Source organism: Podarcis gaigeae, assembly GCF_964106915.1.
Source record: "Podarcis gaigeae genome assembly, chromosome: 9".
Lineage (NCBI taxonomy): Eukaryota > Metazoa > Chordata > Lepidosauria > Squamata > Lacertidae > Podarcis > Podarcis gaigeae.
The window spans coordinates 56,360,211-56,383,882 of NC_139685.1; the positions used below are offsets into that span (position 1 = coordinate 56,360,211).

Consider the following 23,672-nt stretch of genomic DNA (forward strand, 5'->3'; position numbering starts at 1 on the left):
TTGGAGAAGAGGGCAGTTATCAGAGTTAAAGTGATTAAAGAGCAAACAATTAGGAAAGAGATAAGGGAGCCTTTCTTGGTCGAGGGGAGGGGGAGCCACATGCGCGCATTGCTACCTCTTCCCTTCCTTTTTCAGCTACACCTTTGCTTTATTCTCACGCAGGCACCTTTCCCTTGCGTGGAAGTGGATGGCTGAAATTGTTTTAAACTTGGATTGCTGGGATGGCTTCGGGTGCATCTAATAAGGAGAGAGCTTCCATCCCACTCCCGTGCTTTCTAAGCTGGGTTTAGGTTGTTTTTCCTCCCCTCCTTCTCTGTATGGATACATTTCCTTTTTCCTCTCCCTCTCTCAAGAGCGTCTATCAATGCGCTGTCAATCAAAGCGGCGGCTTCTCTTTCATCTTCTTTCCTCCCGCCCCCACCCTTTCAACAGGGCGGGCGAGAGGGGGAGAGACACAGAGAGGAGGTGGAGAAGAAGTGGGTGGAGGGGATGTTAAAGTTACATTACAGAGGGAGCCAGAGAGAGGGAGAGACACAACTGGCTTCCCACTTCACACGGCCCCGCGTCAGCCAGCTCATCCTAGCTGAGCGGCTCCAGAGCTGGCCGCCGGCGCGCCGTCCCCACGCATTCGCACGACCGCGGGAACACGTGTCCGAGCCGCGAGAGGAGCCCAGCAAGCGCCTCAGGCGAGAGAGAACCCGCTCACCTCTCCCGCGCGGGAGAGGGAGAGAGAGAGAGCGCGTTTGCGTGCGCGCGCGCGCACCTGGCTGGATTTCTTTGCCGCGCTAATTGGGCAGTGGCGGGGAAGCTGCGACACCTGGACGGAGAAGTCGACGGAGAGAATCGCCCATCTCCCCCTCAGACTTCGGCAGTCCGACGCGCACACTCCGTTTGAGAAGCGGGGGACCCTGGAGGAGCTCTCGGCGTTTCCATCTTCCTGAGGGAGCTGACTTTAAAAGTTTCATTCGAGGAGACACTCCCACCCCTTGCCTGTCACGCAGGAACTTCTTCACTCGAGGGATTTTTCCGGCACCACTTCTTCAAGAGAAAGAGAGAGAGGCGAGGACAGCGAGCAGCAAAAGAGAGAAAGAGGGGCGAGAAGGTGGGGGGGGAACCCTCTTCCGTAGCCAAGGGACAAAGGCAGAGTCGTCCTGGTGTGTGTTTGTTGTGCGCGCGCGCGCCTTTCCCTCCTTCCACCTCTCCCACCCCAAGCGGAGGTGTCTCTCTGGCATTTTCTTCCCCATCTCCAAGTTACCACAGAAAAGGGGGGTGGGGGGAGCCTCTTTTAAGCCAGCCAAGCACCCACCCACCCACCTCTCTCTCACAGCTCCCAAACACCCAAATAGTGCTGCTACTTTTTGGAGAAGACAAAACCCGGACAGTTGTATTTATTTCTATCCAAGAACGTGGCGCAGGAATAACACCGGGGTCAGCGAGAAGCCCACAGAGGTCTTCTCTCCTCTTGTTTATCAAAAGAGGGGAGGGGAGGGGAGGGGAGGGGGAGGCCAGAGGAGATAGACGCCTCTACGGGAAGGGACGCGGTCTTGCCCAGACTTTCCTGTCCTCTTCGCTGCAGACACAACAGAAACCGGGAGCGGAGGGGTGACGCCTCTTTTAAAGGCAGCCGGGCCCGGCCGCGCTCGAGCCCTTTCCTCTTCTCCCCTCCCCCAGGTGTTTGGGTCTGGATGGCATGGAGAGGGGCGGGCGAGGAGGAGGAGGAGGGAGCTGGGCTTAGGCGGCGAGGCGCGTGGGCTGCGCGGCTCGAGAGCCGGGGAAAGTGATCGCCGAAGACTTTTAACTTCCCTCGTTCCTTCTGTTCTCCTCCTCCTCCTCTCCCTCTCTCCCTGCCCTCCCTTCTTCCCTTTCCTTCCTCTCCCTTGCTTCCCGGGGTGGAGCAGCCTCTCAGGAGCAGCCACTATGCCTCAGCTCTCGGGAGCCGGAGGAGGCGGCGGCGGCGGGGACCCGGAGCTTTGTGCTACCGACGAGATGATCCCGTTCAAAGACGAAGGCGACCCCCAGAAGGAGAAGATCTTCGCCGAGATCAGCCACCCGGAGGAAGAGGGCGACTTGGCCGACATCAAGTCGTCGCTGGTGAACGAGTCGGAGACGATCCCAAACAGCAATGGGCATGAGGTGTGTATGGCGAGAGAGGGAGAGATGGGCACAAACGGTTGGGGGTCTGTGCGAAGGGCAAGGGGGACGCGCACAACAGCTGGCGGAATAGAGCAAACTTTCCTGGAAGGGCGACGGTCAAGTAGCAGCACCAGCATCATAATAAAAGTTGTGCACAGGGAACAATCCGGTTTCACTCTTTGGGTGGGCTTCGGGGTGGGTTGTGGGGGGGGGGGAGGCTTCGTTTTGATCCTTTTGCCCTCTTATCTCAAGCAGTAAATCAAGCAGTAAATCAGCCTGAGCTTGATAAAGTCGCTGGAATGCGTTCGAGTGGGTGGCTTTGCTATTCTGGGGCCAGAGGAAAGGATGGGGGGGTTGGGTTGGGGGGGTGGAAGAGTAGGTTTCTGGCAAACTCAAGACTACCGCTCCTTTTCAGAGATTTTGGGGGCTGTTGTTTTTTCCAAGTGTAGAAGGATCTTTCTTTCTTTCAGGCTAGCTAAGGAAAGGGCGTGTGTGCGCGCAGCGTGGAAAACGGGAAACTGTAAGCCGCCAAGTGGGATACTGTTTTGACCACGGCGCTTTGAAAACCGATACTCCACAGTTCCCCATGAATGAGTAGCGCTTGGCGCGGCGGAGGAGGGAGCGGAGTTGAAAGCTCCGCTTGCTGCAGTTCCCCCCGCCTTGGAATTGGGGGTGGGGGCAGGCAGAGCAGTTGAAGAGGAGCGGTTGTAATGTTGTGAAGCTACTCTTTAATCTTCCTGTTACCTTTCCCCTAGTTTAAACCCATTTTTTTGAGTGGTGGGGAGGCATGTATTGGGGTGCAAGTATGGCTAAACTGGCCTCCTTTGGTTTTGTTCCTTGTGCGTTTGCAGATGGCTATCGTGGCTCAAACGTAAACCTGGTCTGAGATTAAAACTTGAGTCGGGTGCCGTATTCCGTACATTACCATGGTTACTCTTGGTGCCCTGCCTTGCTGTGGTGCACTACAGTAGCAAATAAGAGTACATAGAGACACGTGGGTGATTAGGTGGCAGCTCCCTAACTCTGCAGAGATAAATTAATTTGGTATAGGGAGAGCAAGAAAAACGCTAGAAAGTTAACTTCCTGTACATCTTTCAGTGAGAGATTTTTGGGAACAGTACGTCACAACAAGGTTCAGACTTTTTTCTAAAGGCAAACCACAGGTTTTAGGGCTGTGCTGCAGAAAACCAGTGAGGAGCCTTAAGTAGACAGACCTATGTATATTTGTTGCCAAAAGAAATATCTGCAGCCTGAACTGACTCATGCCTAGATCAGAAGTTTGCTTGCTGTGAAAAGACAGAAGAATGAGAGATTTTGAGCAATTTAAGTAAATGGTTTGGGGGGGGGCAGGTTACCTAAAAGATTGACTCCACCCTTTCATACCTGCATATACTTTAAAGTTATTCATCAGAGGATGGAGAGGGCCTTTTCTGTGCTGGTACCCTAGCTATGGAATGTCTTCTCAGGCTTTCCTGGTGCCTGCATTAAAGTATTTTCAGCACCAGGCAAATACTATTTTTCCTTCTCCCCAGCAATTTTAAATTATTTCTTACCGGGTCTTCTGTTTAAGAATGATGATAGAATGCTTGTGGAAATTTTTATTGCTCTTAGTATTTTATCTGATGGTTTTTTGTTTGTTTGGGTTTTTTTGGTTATTGTTTTTGTGATCTGCCCAGATGACATGGTTAATGGCTGGTCCATCATTTTTAAAAAGAAACTTTATTTTTGTAGCATCTGTGGCTTAACTGTGGCTTACAAATTGAAAGAGCTCCTTTCCATCATTACTTTTGGTGTTATTTTGCTATAGTGGTACCTTAGGAACCTAGCCAAGGTGCTGCACCCTACTACTAACAGTTGGGGAAATGGTCCCAAGTACACTTAAGTCAACTAAATTTCACTAATAATCAATACCACTTACAGTGAAGGGTTTTGTTTTCTGAATCCTTCAGAGTAAGGTGCATGGAAGTCAACAGAACTTGTTTCCAAGGAACGACTTTCTTCCGGCACACTGAGAAATGACTTGCAAACCTTCAATGTTGGGTTGTGCATTAAAGGTTTAGTTTGAATTTCAATGTTTCTGGATTGCCTTTTAAATTTGTAGGAGCTGGCATTGTTTCAAATGGAGTTGAGGTCTTTGAAATGTATTTAGTTACTTAATGTGTGTTATTTGCAGTCATTAACTATATATTCCTTATTGGGCAGAGGTGACTTGGCCATGGTATTCCCACATTAACTTTCCACATTGAGCTGTTGCAATGTGCTCTATGTAGGGCTGCTCTGGAAGACTTATCAAAAAACTTCCAACTGGTTCAAAATGCTGGGTTGCTGCTAGAACTCCCATAACCTCTGTTCTAAAACAGCTGCATTGGTTTACCCATTTGCTTTCAGGTTCAACTTAAGATGCTCTTGGTTGGTAATATATGGGGGGGCTCCTTCTGGTAGTTCTGCTGCCCTATAAAGGTCAGGGACGTGGTGGTCTAAAAGAGGGCATTATCTGTGGCACCCCCTAAGTTCTGGAGTTCACTCAGCACAAAGGTGTGTCTGGCACCTTCGCTTTCAGTGAATGCACCTCTGCCCTGGCCTCGGCACCTGAGACATGTGTTTTCAGGACCCAATCTGTTCCTATGACTCTAATTTAAACTGCTTTTAATGCTGGATTTGAAATTGTTGTAACCTGCCTTGGAACCTGCTGGTGAAGGGCAGGTGATGAATTTAATGATAATGATTGTGAGTCCATATACCCCCCCCCAAAAAATGTAATTCATTATTTTCCATGAGTATGGAATGCAGTGTGAGTGCTTTCTTCCCTAAATCAGTTTTCATGGCACAGGAAAAGGCAGGTTTGTATGAATCACAGGATCATATAATAGCATTAGGCCTTAAGAGTAGCCATGAAATTTCTCGGGTTAAAATCAGCAAGGTCAGAGCATTAGTCATAAACTCTTTAAAGGATTTGCATAAACTGTTGGGCAACTTACCAACACTGAAACAAAATAGGGATTTATTCTTTTATATATATATATAAAAACCAAGGATAGTTCAGAGATGCCCACAATATATTTTTCACTAAAATGCGGTTTGTGCAAATTGAAGATAGTGGAAGCTATTCTTGCATCACTATAAAACTAAATACTAGCAAAGTGGTGCAAATAGATAGGTAGGTAGAGAGAGGGGGAGACATAGAAGTGTTTATGTGGGATTTGGACCTTATGATACATTTTTATTAAGGGAAGATATAAGGAACAAAATAAGGTAAAAATGGATGGAAATGTAATAATGGCATGTGATATATGTTTTTTGTCCAGGTGTCCAGGCAAGGCCAGTCTCAGGAGTCTTACCATGAGAAAGGCAGAGAACACCCTGAAGAAGGTAAGGCAGATCTTTCTTTACACAAGTTATAGATTTTGCTGCTATTTTGCCCCTATTCATGCTTTGCTTGCATGCAGGGCATTTTTGTATTGACTGTGGGTTGTACTTTTAGCCCCACCCACAACTTCACAACTCCTTCCTGCAATTGCTGCCATTGCAACAATTGCGCGGAAGCACTTTTGCTTGTATGTTAGGGGTGAGGCAAAAAGTGCAATCCTTCTCCGCAGTCCTTAAATAAATGCCTTGCACCCTCGCATCAAGTAACAATAGATCTGGATGTTGGTTATTGAGGTCAATCTGCATGCAAGCATTCTGTTTCAAAAATTGCCTGCATGTGTGTGAGTGAGTCTGGTCTGCGCTAGGACATGTGTGTGGGTTTGGGGGTAGTGGGCTTAACTTTTTGCCACCCACTATGAGTTTGGGTTCCTGGTGCCTGCAATTTGCATAGGGGCTGGAAGCACCCTTTGGCTCCAGTAGCAGTTTTTTAGATGCAAGTTGCAATTGCAGGCAGCCTGACCTGGATCATAGTGGGCTGTATGCCCCCAACCCAACTGTGGGGGTCTCAACTGGAAACACCCACACTGGCATTCAAATATAAATTTTAAAAAAACCTACACTCAAAGGCAAGTGACTAAGTAAAGTCACATAAAGCCTGGCCCCAACTGTTAATCTTATGGTTTTTCCATGTGAGCCACTTTTTGTGTTGTGCCATTTTCCACAAATAAGTCCTGTGTACAAAACATTTTGATCAATTCCTATGGTACGAATATTTATTTACTGAAGCACATATGTGCTTCTCTCCCACTGGCAACTATAGGTAATTGTATTTGCTGACTTCTCTTTCAGTCTTTAAAAAAAAAGTTTAGAAGGAGTTATTCTGGCAAGTACTCACTTGTTCTATAACACGATGTAGGAAGCATAATTCAAGCAGCACAGTGGTTATCTGCTAATTAACCAAATATTTTGGATGCCCCCCAAGCCACTAGGTTAGATGAGGGTTTTGTTTTTTTCCAGTGAAGCTGATTAGATCAGCATGATTCTTACTGCAAATACGTATCAGTTTCAGTTAAATTCTCAATATAGAAATGTGTTTTGTTTGTTTGTTTGTTTTGTCACCAGGGAATGGTAGTGAAGGGTTGGGGGGAACTCTGTCAGTAAGACTTGTAACATGGAGTCTGTAAAATTCAACATTTCATTTGATAGCAAAATAGCCATTATTATTTAAATTACATATTAAGCAGATTAGAAATGGAACCCCCTGTGTTGAATAGGCTCACCATTAGCGGCAGGTGTTGTTGTACAGAAGGCCAAACTCTCTCCCTTATTAATTGCTTCTAATTGGCACGGTCAGAACAAACTTTTTCCTGCTGCTGGTATAGACTACCAGAAGGAAGCCTTAAAAAGAAAAAAGAAAAAAAACACACCCAAAAACTAGTTATAATGTCCTAGTTCTTAACTGGAGAACAGAACATGCAGGACACTTTCCTCTAAAGATTAACCTGTTCTAAGATGTGGTTGTAAATGGACGTATTCAAAGTTTTAATATCTGTGATGCTTAGTGGGCTGAGCTTCCTCCTGCCTGGAAGTTTCATATCTTCAGATATAACAGAACCCATTAAAATGTGGTGGTCTAAGGTATACTTTAGTGCAGTCCTTTTACCAGGTCTAGGAACTTAAAGATGCAAACCTTGAGCAGAATGCAACCCCGCCCACCTTCCCAAAAAAATGTAGGACTGCTGGAAGAATGAGTGTCATCTTATATAGAGACACATTGGAAAATTAAGTGGCGGGGCTAAATCAATAACTCTTGCTTTTTACAGGGAAACACAATGATGGTGGCTTATATAGTAAAGGACCTTCTTACTCTGGTTATTCTGGGTATATCATGATGCCAAATATGAATAATGATCCATATATGTCTAATGGATCTCTTTCTCCACCAATCCCCAGAACAGTAAGTTTACTTTTTTTAAAAAATATATATGTATGCATGCATATGTACACTCACAAATCATTCTTTGGAAGTACAAGCTTTGTTTACTGATTAGCAAGCCTCGGTTTTGGCAGGATTTGAGAGGAATGTTTCTTACTGCTAATTAAGGTGCTGACAGTGCATACCTGATCCTTAGGCTCATTTCTAGCTCTGCATGTGCTTTCTAGGAATCTTGAACAGTTTACGGTGGAGCATAAGAGGTGAATCATACAGAATGGCATCGTGGTGTGAACCCATTGGCAAGTGGTGTATGTTTGTGGTACCCATTGTGAACTTGGCTTCCCTAGGAAGTTGCAGGCGGTTGCTAGAGGAGGTGGAGACTCCTCAGTGTTTGTCTTGGTTGGGCTGAAGAAGCTGAGTTACAATCTCAAGCCAGTTTATGTTGAACCATGCAATATGGCAGTAATCCTTTTGTATCAGAATTGGCGATCAATCTAATAATATATGCAGGGTCTTGCAAACTTTTTCCTGCTTTAACACCCTTTTTATGAGATAATGCATTCTCAGTGCCCTTGTAGCCCTCCTAATGCCTCCTTCTAACTTTAATAATAATAATAATAATAATAATAATAATAATAATAATAATAATGAAATCATCATCTGTATAAGGGATGTTATACCTCCTTGATGGTCTCAGTAACCTATCAATGATAGCTATAGCAAGTTAGGTTTTTCTTCTTCATTGAAAGCTACTTAAAATATGCTAACTTCTCAAAAGTCCTAAATTCTATCTTTTTTCTCTTTGTTGGACATTTTCTAGTATACCTGAACATGCTAACATTATTATTATTATTTATTAACAATAATTGTGTAAGAACAAAAAAGCAATCTGATTTTAAGGGCTGTTGCATTAAACTGTATTTCTTATTGTAAGTTGTGAGTGGGTTAAGTGAACCAGCTACCTCTTGAGTCCTTGGTGCACTGGAAGAGACCACAATTTGCATTCCTTTTTACCTCTGGTGCTGAAATCCAGTACATTTTTCATATAAACATGAAACTGTTAACTTTGGCATGTGATGAGTGTTTTCAGTGCATGTATTTACGCAGACAGAACACTGGGATTGGCTGCATCTCTGTGACAAATATATGTTTGGTGGTGAACATGATTTATCACTTTGAAGTGACCCTAAAGTTCCAATTCTGTGCTTACTTATTTTAGAGATGGTCCCACTGAAGTAAGTGGAGCTTCAGAGCAAGCGTAATGATTGCACTGTCTGTCTGAGGACTCTTGATGTAAATATCCCTCTCTTGTTAATTGAAAGGATGATGATGACTATAGGGGTTAGGATCTATAGGGATATATATTCTGTGCCACCGACCTTGAGTGAAATGGACAGATAAAACTGGTTATATATACTGCTTTTTCTTCTTCCTTTTATAAGTATGCATAACTTATGCTTCTGAACATGAAGGAAGTATGTTAATCTTTGCAAGTTCTGGAAACAAGCCAAATAGTTAAAGATTCAGTATGTGAAACAGCTGAGATCCAAAATTTTATTAAAGTTATTTCCTGGTTGAGTGCATCTCGTACATGTTTGTGACTGGCTTACTCTAGAGGTTAATAATTGCTTTGGCTATCTGCATTTGGCACATGCACCTGAGAATACAAATAGTGTACTAGTAAGTTGTCATTGCATTTGTGTTTATTGCCTCGTAAACTTCCAAGATGGTTATGGAAGGAGATAATGTATACAAATAATCTAACACTAGATGTATATAAATCATCAAACACTGGCAGAATCCTGTTGGAGGAACCAATGCTTCCTGAATGTTCTAAACACATAGAGCTGTGTTTAATACTAGAAAAGGGAAGAGAGAGAGTGTGTTAACAACATGCAAAATAACAATGTGTTTATAAACACAGAGATAGTTTTAATAGCAAACTCTAGGAACTTACATAAAGCAGTATTGTCAAAATAGAGTTACAATGATGGGAATATATTTTTGGCTTTCTGAAACAAAATCTTGCTACAGAGCTAAACAGTTACCGGTACTTGAAACTGCTGTGTATTCTGCTTCATCATTCCCGTGTCTTGAATAAAAAGGCAGGTGATTGACAAAATTGTGTGCTTTGACACTAATTTTTTTTGAAGTGTTTTGAAGAGGAGAACTTATCAGAAGTGAAAACTAAGGACTGTTCTTGCATTTTAGTGCATTTTCTGCCCTGTTGACATCAGGTTGGTTTTGTCTTGCCACATTGTGCTTTAAGTTATATAAAGGTCTGTGCCTTTGTGTGTATGGTTATAATGGTATTCGGTGATAGAAATCATGACATTTTAAAACAGAATATTCTTGCACAACTTCCAAAATTTGTCTGATCTGAGGCAACTAGAGTTCCCTTGAGGAAAATCCCCATCTGATTGGGACTAAGCTTGACAGAGGAAAAATTGCCTAGAGGAATATTTGGAGGGGAAACTGATGACCATGGGAGGAATTTGACATTCCTCTTTTTACTTGCTATTTTCCCGCTATAAATCCCCCTTTCACCTTCATGTTGATGAACCTTGTCAAACATGTTTTCCAGGGTAATGCAGTTTTGCCATTAGCTATCCTACATTTTATCATGAATTCACCTTCTGGTTTCCTTGTCTATTATTCAGCCAAGTTTTATTTAGGGTGGACCCACTAAAATAAATTAACATGACAAAGTAAGGTCCATTAATTTCAATAGGCATACTCTGAATCAAACTTAGTTGAATTCTTTCTCTCCAAGGTGAAGATGGTTCAGATAGATTTAAAAGATAGACTTTTCTTTTTTAAAAAAGTTGTGTTGGACTGACCATTTGTTTGTGGATTTGATTCCTGTGGAATTTTCATTAGCATAACAAAGCATCTGCCGGCTACATCTGTTGCCCCAGAAGTGTTAGGTAGGATTTGAACCACCTTGGGGGCAGTGAATTTTTTCACACTATTCTGGACAGCCTGATTTTCTTAATGTGCAGGGAAACTGATGAATACCACTGCTTATTTAAATTGAGTGGCTTGGGAATCATGATTAGTCAAAGGGCCTACTGCTGATGAATATTCTGCTGCAAAAGTTTTTTGCAGTATGTAAATAAGATTTTTTTTATCAGATGCTACAAATTCATAGTGATTATTTCTCCTTAAGATGATGACCTAATTTTGCACTTCTGACTACTGCTGGTGGTGATGGGGAATTCCACAGACAGAAATATGCATGTAATGTTTCACAGAAATTCTAACATCTTTATATTAAGCTTAAATAAGGCTACAATATCGACTTGTATACTATGCGAGTTTTTACCAATTTTTCGTTGAATAACAGTGTTTGCATGGGTTGAATAATAGTATTTGCATGGTTTTCAATGTGTGAAGGAAAGTATACTGCAGAAATAACGAGAGCCAGCCAGTTTGTAAAAACTGTTTCCCCTATGGTTTTATGTAAATGGCTTTTGAGTTGCACATCTATGTATATGATATGTTCAGTTATCTCTCAGGAAGATTCACGGAGGTGGCAGCCTTCTGAACATATGAGCAAATCCGGTTTGGGTATCAGTTTGGACATATTTCTGTGTCTTGGATTTCAGTGAATTTAACTCATAATATTAGGCTTTGAAATGTATCATTTTCTTGTGGCAGTGTGGCTCCCTTGCCATCTCATGTTTGCAACCCTTTTCTTAAGACTGTTATGCAGAAATGAAGAAAAGCTTCACTTAGCAGATAATACTGGGAAAGATGAAACAATATGGGTCACTATAAGGCATTCTAAGACCCCCAAGGCTTTGGGGATCAACTCATGAGATGCTTGCAAATAGCACATCCTGAAGCAGTGGCCTAAAAAGAAAAGGATTGTAATACAACTTTTTGTGAAAATCTTGCCACCAAACCTGTTGTTCAAAAAGTCACCAGCTCTGTTAAATTTTACCTACCTTGTTTCTTATTCTGAACATCTCGGCTTTCAAGCTTCCGACTTACTGGGAGAAAAACTGCTATAACCATAGAAGAAAATGGTATGAACAGCTGGAGCAGCAAATGGCAGCAATGTTGTTCTTCATAAAGCAAGTGCTAATGCAGCACATATGTCAAGAGGGAGACTACAATACTTGTGAACATAGCCTTGTGTGCCTTTTGGCGGCTTCCATCCTAGCATAAGTGTGAAGTGTGTGTGTGTGTGTGAGAGAGAGAGAGAGAGAGAGAGAGAGAGAGAGAGAGAGAGAATAAAGATTGGTTCCCTCTATATTATGGCACTTCAAGTGAGATTGGTTTTAGGTATCTGTCCTGGAGCGGGATCTATCCCGCATTTCTTGAGACTTCCTCTAATTATCTCATATTATTAGGCTATTTATATGTATCTTTTTCCAAAGCAATTAGATTAAGGCTTGAGTAAGATGTAGGGTGGCAAGTTTAAGTAATTCTATATTATGTGGCCTGTGTTCTTGGCAAGAAAAAGAAGGCTCCCCCTCTCCGCCACCCTTTGCATCTAAGCATCCTGGTTTTCATTCCCAGCTGGAATAATTAGACTGAACAATAGGCCTCTTGGCAGCAATGAAAGAGCCCCCATATGTTCTGGTATAGGCAGTGAACTAAATGCCAATTTTAACTTAAACTCTCACAATGCTATTGTTAGTATTTGAAGCTGGACTTCATCTTGTAGTTTTCACAGACCTCAGTCTTGGTGATATCCAGAGATTGTGGCTTATGGTTTTAGATTGCAGGAATTACATGCCGAGGGTTGTGTACAGTGGGGGTCACTCAACTGATGGTAAGGCTTCCATCAGTGGAACAGGGAAGGAAACAATTTTCAGTGATACCTCCTTATTCCTGCAGCAAGCTCCCATCTCTCTCTCCTCTCCCACCCCCCACCCCGAATTTAGTGGGGAGGTGGAATCACTGAAAATTGCTTCCCTCCCTGTTTTGTTGAAAGAAGCCTCACAGTCAGCTGAGACCACATTTGAAAATCAGGCTGCTACTAAACGCTTGATGATATGGCAAGAGAGACCCAATTTAGCTTCGAATCATAATGCATTTATTTTATTTTGAAGTTCTTATGTGTAGCTCATGAAACACGTGCAGTAGGGAAGGCAGCAAAACTATGACACGATTCCTCCATTGAAGGTACATACACATTATAGAAGTCAGAGACTCTAATATAGAAGTCAGAGACTCTTTTTTACACCAGAGTCCTCACTGATTACTAATAAGCTTGAGATAACACAGTCAGCTTGTATGCTTAGAAATATGGGTGTAATTGGAACATCTTCTTCATGTACACAGAACTTGCCAAATGATGTGTAGACATATTCACCCTGCATTCTTTATTCTGCTCTTTTGGGGGCAGGAAATGTTTATACTTTTAGGGGGTGGGGTCTGAAGCACAGAGTGATTACTGGCAAAGGGAGAGATGGTGCTGGGGGAGTGGTAGACAAGATTTTGTAAAAGGGCTGCTAGCCACTGTAAGCCCTTTTCAGTCACTTCCCAGCTCTCTGAATTTGGGTGATCACATCAGTCCATTCCCTAGTCTGGTTGTGCTGTTGATGAATGCCAGGTTGGCCTGAATAAAACATCTGTCCTCCGTGATTCAATTATGAGATGAAGGCTGACCTGGTATGTGTCATGGAGAAGATCTTGGTGGGCAAGACCAGACTGGAAGTTACTTTCATCCATTCGATTTCCATTGTCCTCACCAGGAAGCCAGTCCATCCTGTCATTGAATTCAGTGGTCTGTTATTTGTGTTGGGCCTGAATAGGCAGAATAGGGATGTTGTTGGTGTACCACTCACCCTACTGCCCAACAGCCTCCATGGGTGTGCGAGTGGCTTCAGATAACCTCTTCATAGTGGTGGTAGTTGGGACTTCAACATCCATGCTGAAGCCAACTCTACACAGTGGCGGAGAAAGGAGCCGGAGGGGGGGCGCAGTCCACCCCAGGTGACATATTTGAGGGAGATGACAAGAAGACACCCTGTGGCAAGCTGCCTCCATTGCCCCACCGCAGCCGCATGTGGAGGATCCTCCGTTCGCAGCTGCACCCTCCATTGCTGTCCATACGCTGCTTGAGCGGCTCCATTGGCAAACCGCCAGGCGGTGCATGAATGACGGCACTACGTACGGTACGCACACATTCATTGTACATAGCCACGTGAGCGCATGCGCCCTACATAGTGGTGCCACACATGCACCGTACTTACAGCGCATGCACCACCAGGCGGTTTGCCCCCCCCCCCCCGGGTGCCGTTCTCCTTCCTTCACCCCTGACTCCACATTGCCTCCATGATAACTATGGGTCTAATATCCTCTTCCTAGGCAAGGTGCTGAAGAAGGTGGTACCAGAACAACTTCAGGCATGCTTGAATAAAACCAGTTATCAAGACCTATTTCAATCTGGCCTCAAGCCTGGTTTGGGGACTAAAACTGCTTTGTTCACCCTGGTCAATGAACTTTGTCAGGAGAACTCTCAAGCATATTTGATACCATTGTATCCTCCTGGACTGCCCTCAGGATTTAGAAGTTGGGAATAATGGTTTCATTCCATTTTCTTGAGGGGGGTTTAAAGAAAGTAGCATTGCATGACTTACACTTGGCCCTGTATAAGTGATCCTGTGGGGTTCCTTAGGAATCTGTCTTGTTGCCCATCATCTTTAATATCTATAAGGAACTGCTGGGAGCAGTCATCTGGAGATTTGGAGTAAAGTGCCATCAGTATGCTGATGGTACCCTGCTTGCTTTCTCTGTTGTATCTGCATTGGGAAAGGTAGTGAAGGTCCTGAATCAGAGCTTGGAGGTTGGAAAGGGCTGGACCAATAAGTTGAAGAAGAATCTTGGTGAGATGGAGGTTTTGTGGCTGGGTGGTTTTCAAGTCTGGAATTTGGCAGTGATTCTGGGTGGGATTACTCTCTTGGAAGGTGCAGGTTTGTAGATTTGATGCTCATAGAAATGGACAGTTGAGGCCCTGGTGATGTCAATGGCTAGGAGTTGGTGCTTCAATTCTGGCCATTTTGGTCTGGATATGGTTATCCGTTCTCTGGCAATATCTAGAATGGACTATGCATGCACTTTATATGGGACTACCCTTAAAGATTATACAGAATTTGCAAGTTGTGCATAATGCTGTAGGCAGAGTGTTGATAGCAGCAGCAGGCTAGTTGTATATGACTTCTATTCTCAAACAGCTGAACTGGTTCAAGGTCCAATTCTAGGTGCTTGCTTACATGCCCCCATGTATAAGATGACCTCTCTTTTTTGGGACCACAACAAAAAATGGGGGGGATTGGCCAAAGTTGTTGAGTTTTTTGGCGGGGAGAATTGCCCAGAGTTATTGAGCTTTTGGGGGGGGCACCACCGCTAATCGCTCTACAGGCTGCCCACCACTGCAAATCATCTGCACGCTCGCAGCCAAAAGCACACCTGCCCACTTGATGCAACAGCAACAGATTGCACACATGCCATGCAAAAGTTTGAACACTATGTGGAAGTACTGTAATAGGTCCTATTTTTGTATCTAAATTCCACCCCCCCCCCACCCTCCACAAAAAAGAAGTAAGTAAAATGCAGTAAGGCATATTTCACTGGCATGCTTAGCTGGGCTGAGAAAAGGAAAGTCAGAAGTAAGGTTACTTTTAAAAATGCAACACTTCCCCCTCACAAGAAGACAAAAAGGCAAGTGGCAGGAATACATTAAGATAATGTTGAACACATCTGTCTAGCTCATGCTTGCATTTCTGCATATAATAGGAAACCTGTGGATGTATCAGGAGAGCTTTTATAAAGGGGGGGACGCTGTACAACAGAATCAATTTTGAGGCTGGCATTCATACAAAATTCAATACTTTCCTTGTTAGATGTTATCCCTATATCAATTCTAAGTTGAATTGTGAGTTGCTGAACTCTTTATTCAGCAGACATTAAAAAGTTGCCTAATGTACTGCAACTTTATCGGTATAATTGTTTTTAAAAGAATTATAGTGAAATAGTAATTGTTGATGTGCTGAAAGACCATTGAATTAAAAGGCACATCTTCAGCACCATCCAAGTAAAATGCAAAACATCCTGTAGGTAGAAGATTTTTCAATATTTATTTAGTCATCCTTTTTTTGGGGGGTGTCATTCAAGGATATCCAAATCATGATATTTTTTAAACATGACAATACAATGCGCAAACTCAGAGAGAGGGGGGTGATGTATTCTATATATTTATTTAAAATTAGCTATGCAGTTAAAATGGTGCAAGAAGCAGAACTTCTCTGATTGCTGTGGTAAAAAAAGAACTTGTTCGTGGGGTATTGATTTGTTAAGGAATACCGTATTTTTCGCTCTATAGGACGCATTTCCCCCCTTCAAAAATGAAGGGGAAATGTGTGTGCATCGAATGGAGCGAAGACGGCACAGCCCCGCAACCCTCTGCCGGCTGGAGAGGTGACGCGCTGCTATTGCAGCAGCCTCTCCGCTGTGCGCCTTTCTGCTGCTCCCCGACCTGCTCTTTGGGGCTGGTGGTGGGCTTCCCCCCGCCAGCCCCAGAGAGCAGGTCAAAAGGAACCTGAAGTCTGGAGAGCGAGAGGGGTCAGTGCGCACCGACCCCTCTCACTCTCCAGGCTTCCAAGGTAGCCACCTGAAGGCGACTGAACGCACCTTAAACGGCACCTTGTTTTAGAGGGGGAAAACAAGAGGGGGAAAATTCTCCCCCTCTCTGCGCAGCGCCTCCTGCCGCTTTGCTGAAGGGGCGCTGGGCAGAGAGGGGGAGATTTTTTTTCCTCTTGTTCTCCCCCCTCTAAAACAAGGTGCGTCCTATGGTGCGAAAAATACAGTACATAGCATTTTGGTGGGGGGACGGGAAAAAATGAACATACAAAACACTGTCTAGCTGTTGATGAATCCACTGCACACAACACCCCTTTTCAGCACTTGCTATTGAGTTGATGAAGAGCTTTTCTTTTCCACACTTGTTGAGTTTCTCACATTTTATTCCGTGTGTGTGTGTGTGTGTGTGTGTGTTTGTGTGTGTGTATCCCCCACCCCCACAACAGCCAAAGGAAGAATCTTACTGGTATCACAGATGTGCACTCCTCTGTAGTTAAATGCCACAAACAGTGAAAGGTCACATGGTATTTTAAAATAATTGCACTTTGTTAGCTTTCATAGGCTTAGGATTGGAACCCCATGTCTACCTCCACTGTGTGAAATCAAAGCTCTGGTGTTGCTTTTGCAACCTGGCATGGAAAGCATGATTCCCAGTAGAGAAGCAGTGGATGGGAGGAGGGGGCTGGAAGAAAACCTGCTGTTCTTTTTCAGCGCCTGCCCAGTAGGGCCCCGATTCTGCATTTCCATCACAATCGCAGGTCTAGAACATGGGCATGGCGAAAGTAGGTAATAAAAATGAGAAGTTGGAAGAATAAGGTGGTGGGACGTTGAAAGGTTAAGCACCCACCAACTCTTCAGTGGAAATCATGACCTCCTCAGAAATTTCTGCCCTCAGAAATATCATATAGCAAGGAGAGCCACAATGCCCCCGTGTTTATTTTATTAGCAAAGAGACATTGTGTAACTAGCTGCTTTTGCTGTGTATTGCAGTTTTGGCTTGGCTTGTTGTGCTTGGTTAGTAAAAGCATTGCTTGGATATAAATGTAGCTGATTATCTGGTTGTTAACATACTGGACTTGGCTGAAAACCTAAACATACCCTGAATTTCAAGTCCTGTTGAAATTGGTGATTTGTTTCCAAGTGAGCAGGTTTAAGATTAGGGTGAGTTTATGTAGCCTAACATTTTAGCTCAAAGTATTTTGAACTGAGGTGTGTACTTGGTTATTCTATAGTGCGAAATAAGAAACGCTAGTTAGCTCTCAGTTTATATAGCACTTGTAACTTACTAAGGTTTAAAATTATCATTCTATTTGCTTGATGGCTCTGTTATCCAGAAAGTGAATTCTTACTGTAATCTCTGCCTATATCTTCCTCCTCCTTGCAGAAGATGAAATAAGTGTTCCAGATTGTCTTCACATCCAATTAAGTGTTTGCCTCCTGAAAGGATATTGTGAATCAGCTCTGACTATCCAAAGTGTTTGTGTATGTTTGAGGTCATCTGGCTCTTGTTTTTAATCTTTCATGAGAAAGAAACAGTAACAGCAAGGATGATATGGTTGCAGAGCCAGCCACTTGCTAGGGGTAAGAAGTACAGTGGTACCTTGGGTTACAGATGCTTCAGGTTACAGACTCCACTAACCCAGATGTTGTACCTTGGGTTAAGAACTTTGCTTCAAGATGAGAACAGAAATCACGTAGCGGCAGCAGGAGGCCCCATTAGCTAAAGTGGTAACTCAGGTTAAGAACAGTTTCAGGTTAAGAAAGGACCTCCAGAACGAATTAAGTTCTTAATACGCGGTACCACTGTATTCAAGTAGTTTGATAAATAAATATGGATCAAACTGCCCTCCGTATCCTTATGTAAATATGCTTTGTGAGTTTTGGGTGGCAACCCTCCATCAAAATCATTTATATTCCAGGCTATATTGGAGACAAGTATATGGTATTGATAGCATTTTATCTGTTCAAAAAGTATATAAAATTTAGGATTTTTAAAGGAATGGCTTGTTGTTTTTCAAGCTATTCAACAAAAAAGAAGACAGTGCTTGTTGTGCACCTTTAGTAGTTGTGTTGAAGAGAAAATTAAAGGTGCATAAACCCTGCCCTTTTTCACAAAGCCACCATACTGAGTAAATAGAGCAGAAGTCTCAAAGGATTCAGGGAAGGATAGATTTTAGAAGAATTCTGAGGTCTCACCACATGCAAAGGAGAATTGGACTTCTGTTGCTTGGGAGCTGTAGTTTGTTAAGGATGCCAAAAGTTGTTTAGATGACCCCTCACAGAACTTTAATTCCCAGCACCATTAGCAAACAACACTTCCTAGGATTCCTTGCAGGGAACAGTGACTGTTAAAGTAGTTTGAGAATGCTTTAAATGTATACTGCGGATGTAACCTTAAGGGTGGTAGAAAAGGGGAAATAATAGCAGGTTCAGCCTGCTAAAAAGAACACTCACTGGTTATCCCATTGAGATGGTGGTTGCAGCTCAGTGCCCATGGGAGCCTGCCCATTTAAATTGGCCAATTGTGGGTAGGCAGAGTGAGGGGGGACAGCTTGGCTGGCAGACCTGGGGTGCTTAGGCTTCACTCAGGTCCATTAACGGGACTGCAGCTGATCTGAACAGTTCATTCTGAGCTGGATTCCCCACCCTCCTTCCCCGAATTTAGTGGCTGATAAGCAGCCAGTCCTAACTGAAGACTTTGCTATGGTACGACTCAGTTGCCATATTTAGGGCCAGGGAGGAATTTTCCTGCAGACAAATTGGGCCTGTCTGGAAGTTTTGCTTGCCTCATAGCAATTGTCACAACTTTCATTGTTGGTGGATAAGGCATTGGGTTTGTAGTCTATGGTGGGGGGGCACACTCGATGCCCTTCAAACCATGGTCAACCCAGCTGGAATAATCAATGAGCAGCCAATGCCTTCTTACATCTGTAATATATAAAAGTTGTGGCCTAGTCTATTCAGCCCCAAGGTTGTTGTCTTGTGGCTTCATTTACTGGTTTTGATGAGGGCCTAGATTGCTGTGAGCACACTGCACCTGAGCCCACAAACATAGGAGAAAAGAATTCACTTTTCAGGACTATTAAAAACATAGATACCTACTTGCAAAGCTAGTAATCGAAAAGACCCATTGTTTGCAAGAACTGCAGTCCTGTCCTCCTTTGCTCCTGGCCGCTGTGTCTCTCAGGAAAACTACTGGAGAAGAATCTGCAACATGGATGCTAAATGCACTGAAATCAGAAGTCAAATAAAAGAGAACCCATAATATTTTAAACACAGCTGGATTATCTGGGGACTCAATTATTTTGTTAGCATTAGGGTTGATGAGGGATAAGTTCACTCATGCAAGAAGACTGAAATGCAGCACAAATACTGACTTAAAAGATTTCCACTCTGTCTGAAACCCAAGAGATATGTGCCCCAATCTTAGGAACATGCCTGGACTAAATGGACTTAAGCCTAGATCTTCTGGTTTAACAGGTTTAGATGAGAGCACTAGCAAATGTGTTGTTCTACAAGGACAAGTGGAAATTTGAGGCACCAACCTCTTAAAAATCTATTTATTTCAGACCTTCTCCTCTTAAATAATGTATTCCTAGTTAAATACTCTTGCCACATTGGCAGGAATTTTATATTGTTTCTACTTGTTTTAATTGTCCTGTGTTTTTAAATGAGGTTGCTGCTGTTATAGGTTTCTTTGTATGCTGTTTCTTTTTAATGCTGTGCTACTTGCATTGAGTGGGCTAAAGGTAGACTTGTAAGTAAACAAATCCAGTCTTGGAGAAGGTAGACGCCGAATGCTTACACCCTCAGTGGTCTGAGACTTTAACCTGGCTTCCTTAGGGTAGAGACCAGGTAGGAGGTGAGCTGAAACCGAAAGCTAACCAAGACAACTGCTGTTAGTTGTTACAGCACAGGGGTTCTTAAATTAGTGTACAAAATAGTACCAAGGTTTGTGTTAGGAGGGTAGAAGCAGCTCCTACCTCCTCCTCCTACTCCACCTCTGTTGAATTTATATACCGCCCTATACTCAGAGTTCCGAGTGGTTCACAGAATAACAACTGTTCTAATGGAAAGTTAGACATAAGCATTCTAAGCAGCCTGCAGCATGAAGCTCCAAAATATGTAGTAAAATTATTCTTTCTGACTTGCCACCTGAGGAGGAATTTGTATCTCTTATTGTGGTAATTCCCGCATCTGGGTAGCTTTACTTGTTGTATGTAGTGTAATACTGAAGGCATCGCTTCATTATACTGTTTTATATACAAAATTATCACATGCGAAAATGAGCATCTCTTGTTGTTTGTGACTAGTCATATGCATGATTTTTAGTAAGCGTCCAAGATACTTGCAAAATGTCTCAAGAGACATATCTGACACATTGCACAAATTACAAAGAAGTGAATATCCTGCCATTTTCCATGCACATTTTATTTGATTTATACCTCACATTTCTGCCATAACATTCAAGGTAGCGTACATTGGTTTCCTAGGTGGGCCCTGACTGGACCCACATATACTTGGCTTTGGCAAGAGTCCTGACTGCATGCCTTTAAAACCTGCCCCAACAACCTCAATTTAAAGGTGCGCATAGGGAAAAATCAACATAAATAAAAGTCCCTAAGCCGTTTGGACGCTTGGGAGCAGGATCCCTGTGTAGCACAAATTGAGAACAAATAGATCACTGCATTGCACATATGGAGAACATTATTCTGTTGCTGCACTTGCAGAGGCCATTGGCATTGGAGCTGGTTTAAAGAGTTCTTAAGATGTGCTCTTCCTGCCTAAGCTGGAATACATTTCAAATGCTTTGGGCTCAAACCAAGTTGGCGGGTCCAACTCATACTGTGGAAAGTAGTACGGAAATGTTCAACCAAATAGTGGGTTTCCACATGACTCCGCAGGCTGCTTTCTTACAAGACATTTTGTACTTTGTTCAGATACCCAAGTATAAAATGCATGTCTATCATGTCGGTTATAATGAATGGGGCACACATCTGTGTATATTAACGTTTTTATTCTTCAAAATGGCACATAAACCCTTTCCTAGTTGCCTTATGTTGAAGGGGGAAACCGTGATTCAAGCAAAGATTTGCCCTTCATACGGCGTGATTGGTGGGGAATTTATGGTTTTATATTTATTTATTGTACTTTTGTTGTCTCTTTCTTTTGTAATAACATGCTGTTTACTGCTTTGGGGGCCTTTGGACCAAAATGAGGTATATAAATGAATTATAACGTATAACATAACTGGTGTAATATGTATGTATTTTGTGCTTGATTAAAGAAGCTGCTATAGGTGCTATCACTATTGCCTTTTAAACAAAAGTTAAGTTGCTTGCATAAGAACCTACCTAGGAGAAGATGAAATAGCTGTTAGAGATTGGCGCAAGTATGAAGTTTTTGCATTCATCACTGAAATAGGTTTGGCATAGCCCAGTGCTTTTTTTCCCTGGGGGGACACAGGGCTATGCATAGCCCTAAACATCTTGTGAATCTAGGTTTGTCCTCATTGAGGGGCAGTATTTCAATATCAGTAGGAAAATGAGAGTACCTGTAAACATTTTTTTTAAAGGAAAAAAGCACTGTCTTAGTCTTTCAACCTTTGTTTAGTATTGGTTTTTGCATAGTTCAGAGAGATTTGTGTTAAACAGTAAGAGGGTAGGAGACAAGCAGGTACTGAAATAAGCTAGTGATCACTGCTATCCAGGAAAATGGACTTCCTGCATACTTCACTTTCAGAGAAGACAAAGGGGTATCTAATTCGAGAGGCCAAATTAATCCTTCCGTCACCATAATTGATTTCTCAGTTATTTTTATTAGGTGTTGAGGGGTTGCATGATGGAATGGAGAAAGACACAGCGACGATCTGACTAGGCATGGCTTCTTTAGCATTCAAATGCTATGCACGTGTTTAGCTGCTGGTTTCTTGTTCTCCACCATAAGAGTCAATAGCTAATTAACTCTGGTTTTACTGAATTTTGAGAAACTCTAGCTAAATGCATTAGTAATTTAATGTGTTTTCCCAACTGGATTCATCAGCCAGAAATTCTCAGGACAGAACTGAAAGTATGTATATGTAACTTAGATTTGGGGGGGGGGGAGTTTAAAAATCTATATCAGAATGCTGGATCATGGAACAAGAATGCAGTGTTTGTCAAGATGAAAAGATGGCTACGTGTACTTTGGCTGAGATAGTGAGTGGATTGTCATCTTGATCAATCATGGCAAGGTTGCTTAGGAATGGCTACAGAGTGGGGGTTTTCGTTGCTAAGTTTCAGTGTGCATTCCGATAACCCGATGGGCATCTCTATTGAAAAGATATTGAAAACATACCATTAAATATAGATAGATGATAGATAGATAGGTAGCCGAACTGATTTGTTGACAAAGAGTTTATTTAAACCCGTATTTCTCTAAGCCAGAGGTTGCTAGTCCAGCCCTTGCAGGTACCATGTTGCCTGTGGTGAAGAAGAAGAAGAAGAAGAAGAAGAGTTTGGATTTGATATCCCGCTTTTCACTCCCCTTCAGGAGTCTCAAAGCGGCTAACATTCTCCTTTCCCTTCCTCCCCCACAACAAACACTCTGTGAGGTGAGTGGGGCCGAGAGACATCAGAGAAGTGTGACTGGCCCAAGGTCACCCAGGAGCTGCAGGTGGAGGAGCGGAGACTCGAACCCGGTTCCCCAGATTACAAGACTACCGCTCTTAACCACTACACCACACTGGCTCTCCAGTGAAAACTTCCAATGGTGCTCTAGGCAGGTTCCCTGGACTCTGAACTTTAATTTTGGGGTCCATTAATTTCAGTGGGTCTAATCTAGGTAAAACTTACTTGAATACCATCCCTTTTATTTTAACATTCTTCATAAATGTTACTTATTTATTACACTTACCATATTCTTCCGTGTATAACATGCCCCCGTGTATAAGATGCCCCTTATTTGGGGGGACTCAAAGTTAATAAAATGGGTGGAGATTTTGGGGGGAGGGTTGCCCAGAGTTGTTGAGCTTTCTTGGGGAGGGGATTGCTGAGAATCACTCCCACGCCGAAACAATCTCCAGCTCCCGGCAGCAACCAATCCCCCGTCCCCCCCCCACTGCACTACCCGTGTATAAGACTAGCCCAATACTTCAACACTACTTTAACATAAAAAATTCTCGTCTTATGCACGGAAAAGTACGGTATATTCTACCTTTCTTCCAAATGGGTGCTTACAACTTCTACATAATAGGTGTTCACCAGGCATGCTTAATTTTGGGTAGACTGTTGCATAAGGAGGTTCACTTATTAACTCCTTTTCTGTTGGCTTTCTGTTACCTGGTTAAAACATTTCTGGCAGGCGTTTGTACTGTCAGGATAATGGAACTGCCCTGAACCAGCTGCCTTCTTGTTACAAAAGAGTGTTTTTGTCTGCTGTGCCTGTCTCTGATTTGCTTTTCTTAATGATGTTTATCTTGCACCGTTTTAATACAATACTAATAGGAGCTTCCCTAGGAAATTGTTCCATAATGAAAGGGTGGTGTGCAAATAAACCATTTTAATTAATAAACAAATTTGTTGGTAACATTTCCCTCTTTCTGCGCTCCCCCAAAGGCTAAGCATCCTATTTCCCATCCCATAGACCACCTGAAAACTATTCA

At 43.0% G+C, this 23,672-nt stretch overlaps 1 protein-coding gene across 10 annotated transcripts in view; it reads left to right on the plus strand.

Moving 5' to 3' along the window:
- Positions 1-500: 500 nt before the first annotated feature.
- LEF1 (lymphoid enhancer binding factor 1) overlaps positions 501-23,672 on the plus strand; it is a 98,805-nt gene continuing 75,633 nt past the window's right edge. For 4 of the 10 annotated variants that reach the window (XM_083756719.1, XM_083756715.1, XM_083756723.1 and 1 more), the window contains exons 1-4: positions 506-1,154; positions 1,899-2,133; positions 5,439-5,502; positions 7,323-7,456. In XM_083756719.1, coding sequence (XP_083612845.1) covers positions 1,918-2,133; positions 5,439-5,502; positions 7,323-7,456 — 414 coding nt within the window. In that variant the 5' untranslated portion in view covers positions 506-1,154; positions 1,899-1,917. Of the gene's footprint in view, positions 1,155-1,326; positions 1,672-1,898; positions 2,134-5,438; positions 5,503-7,322; positions 7,457-23,672 lie in introns of those variants that run through there. The other 6 variants (XM_083756717.1, XM_083756722.1, XM_083756720.1 and 3 more) reach the window with 5 other exon arrangements.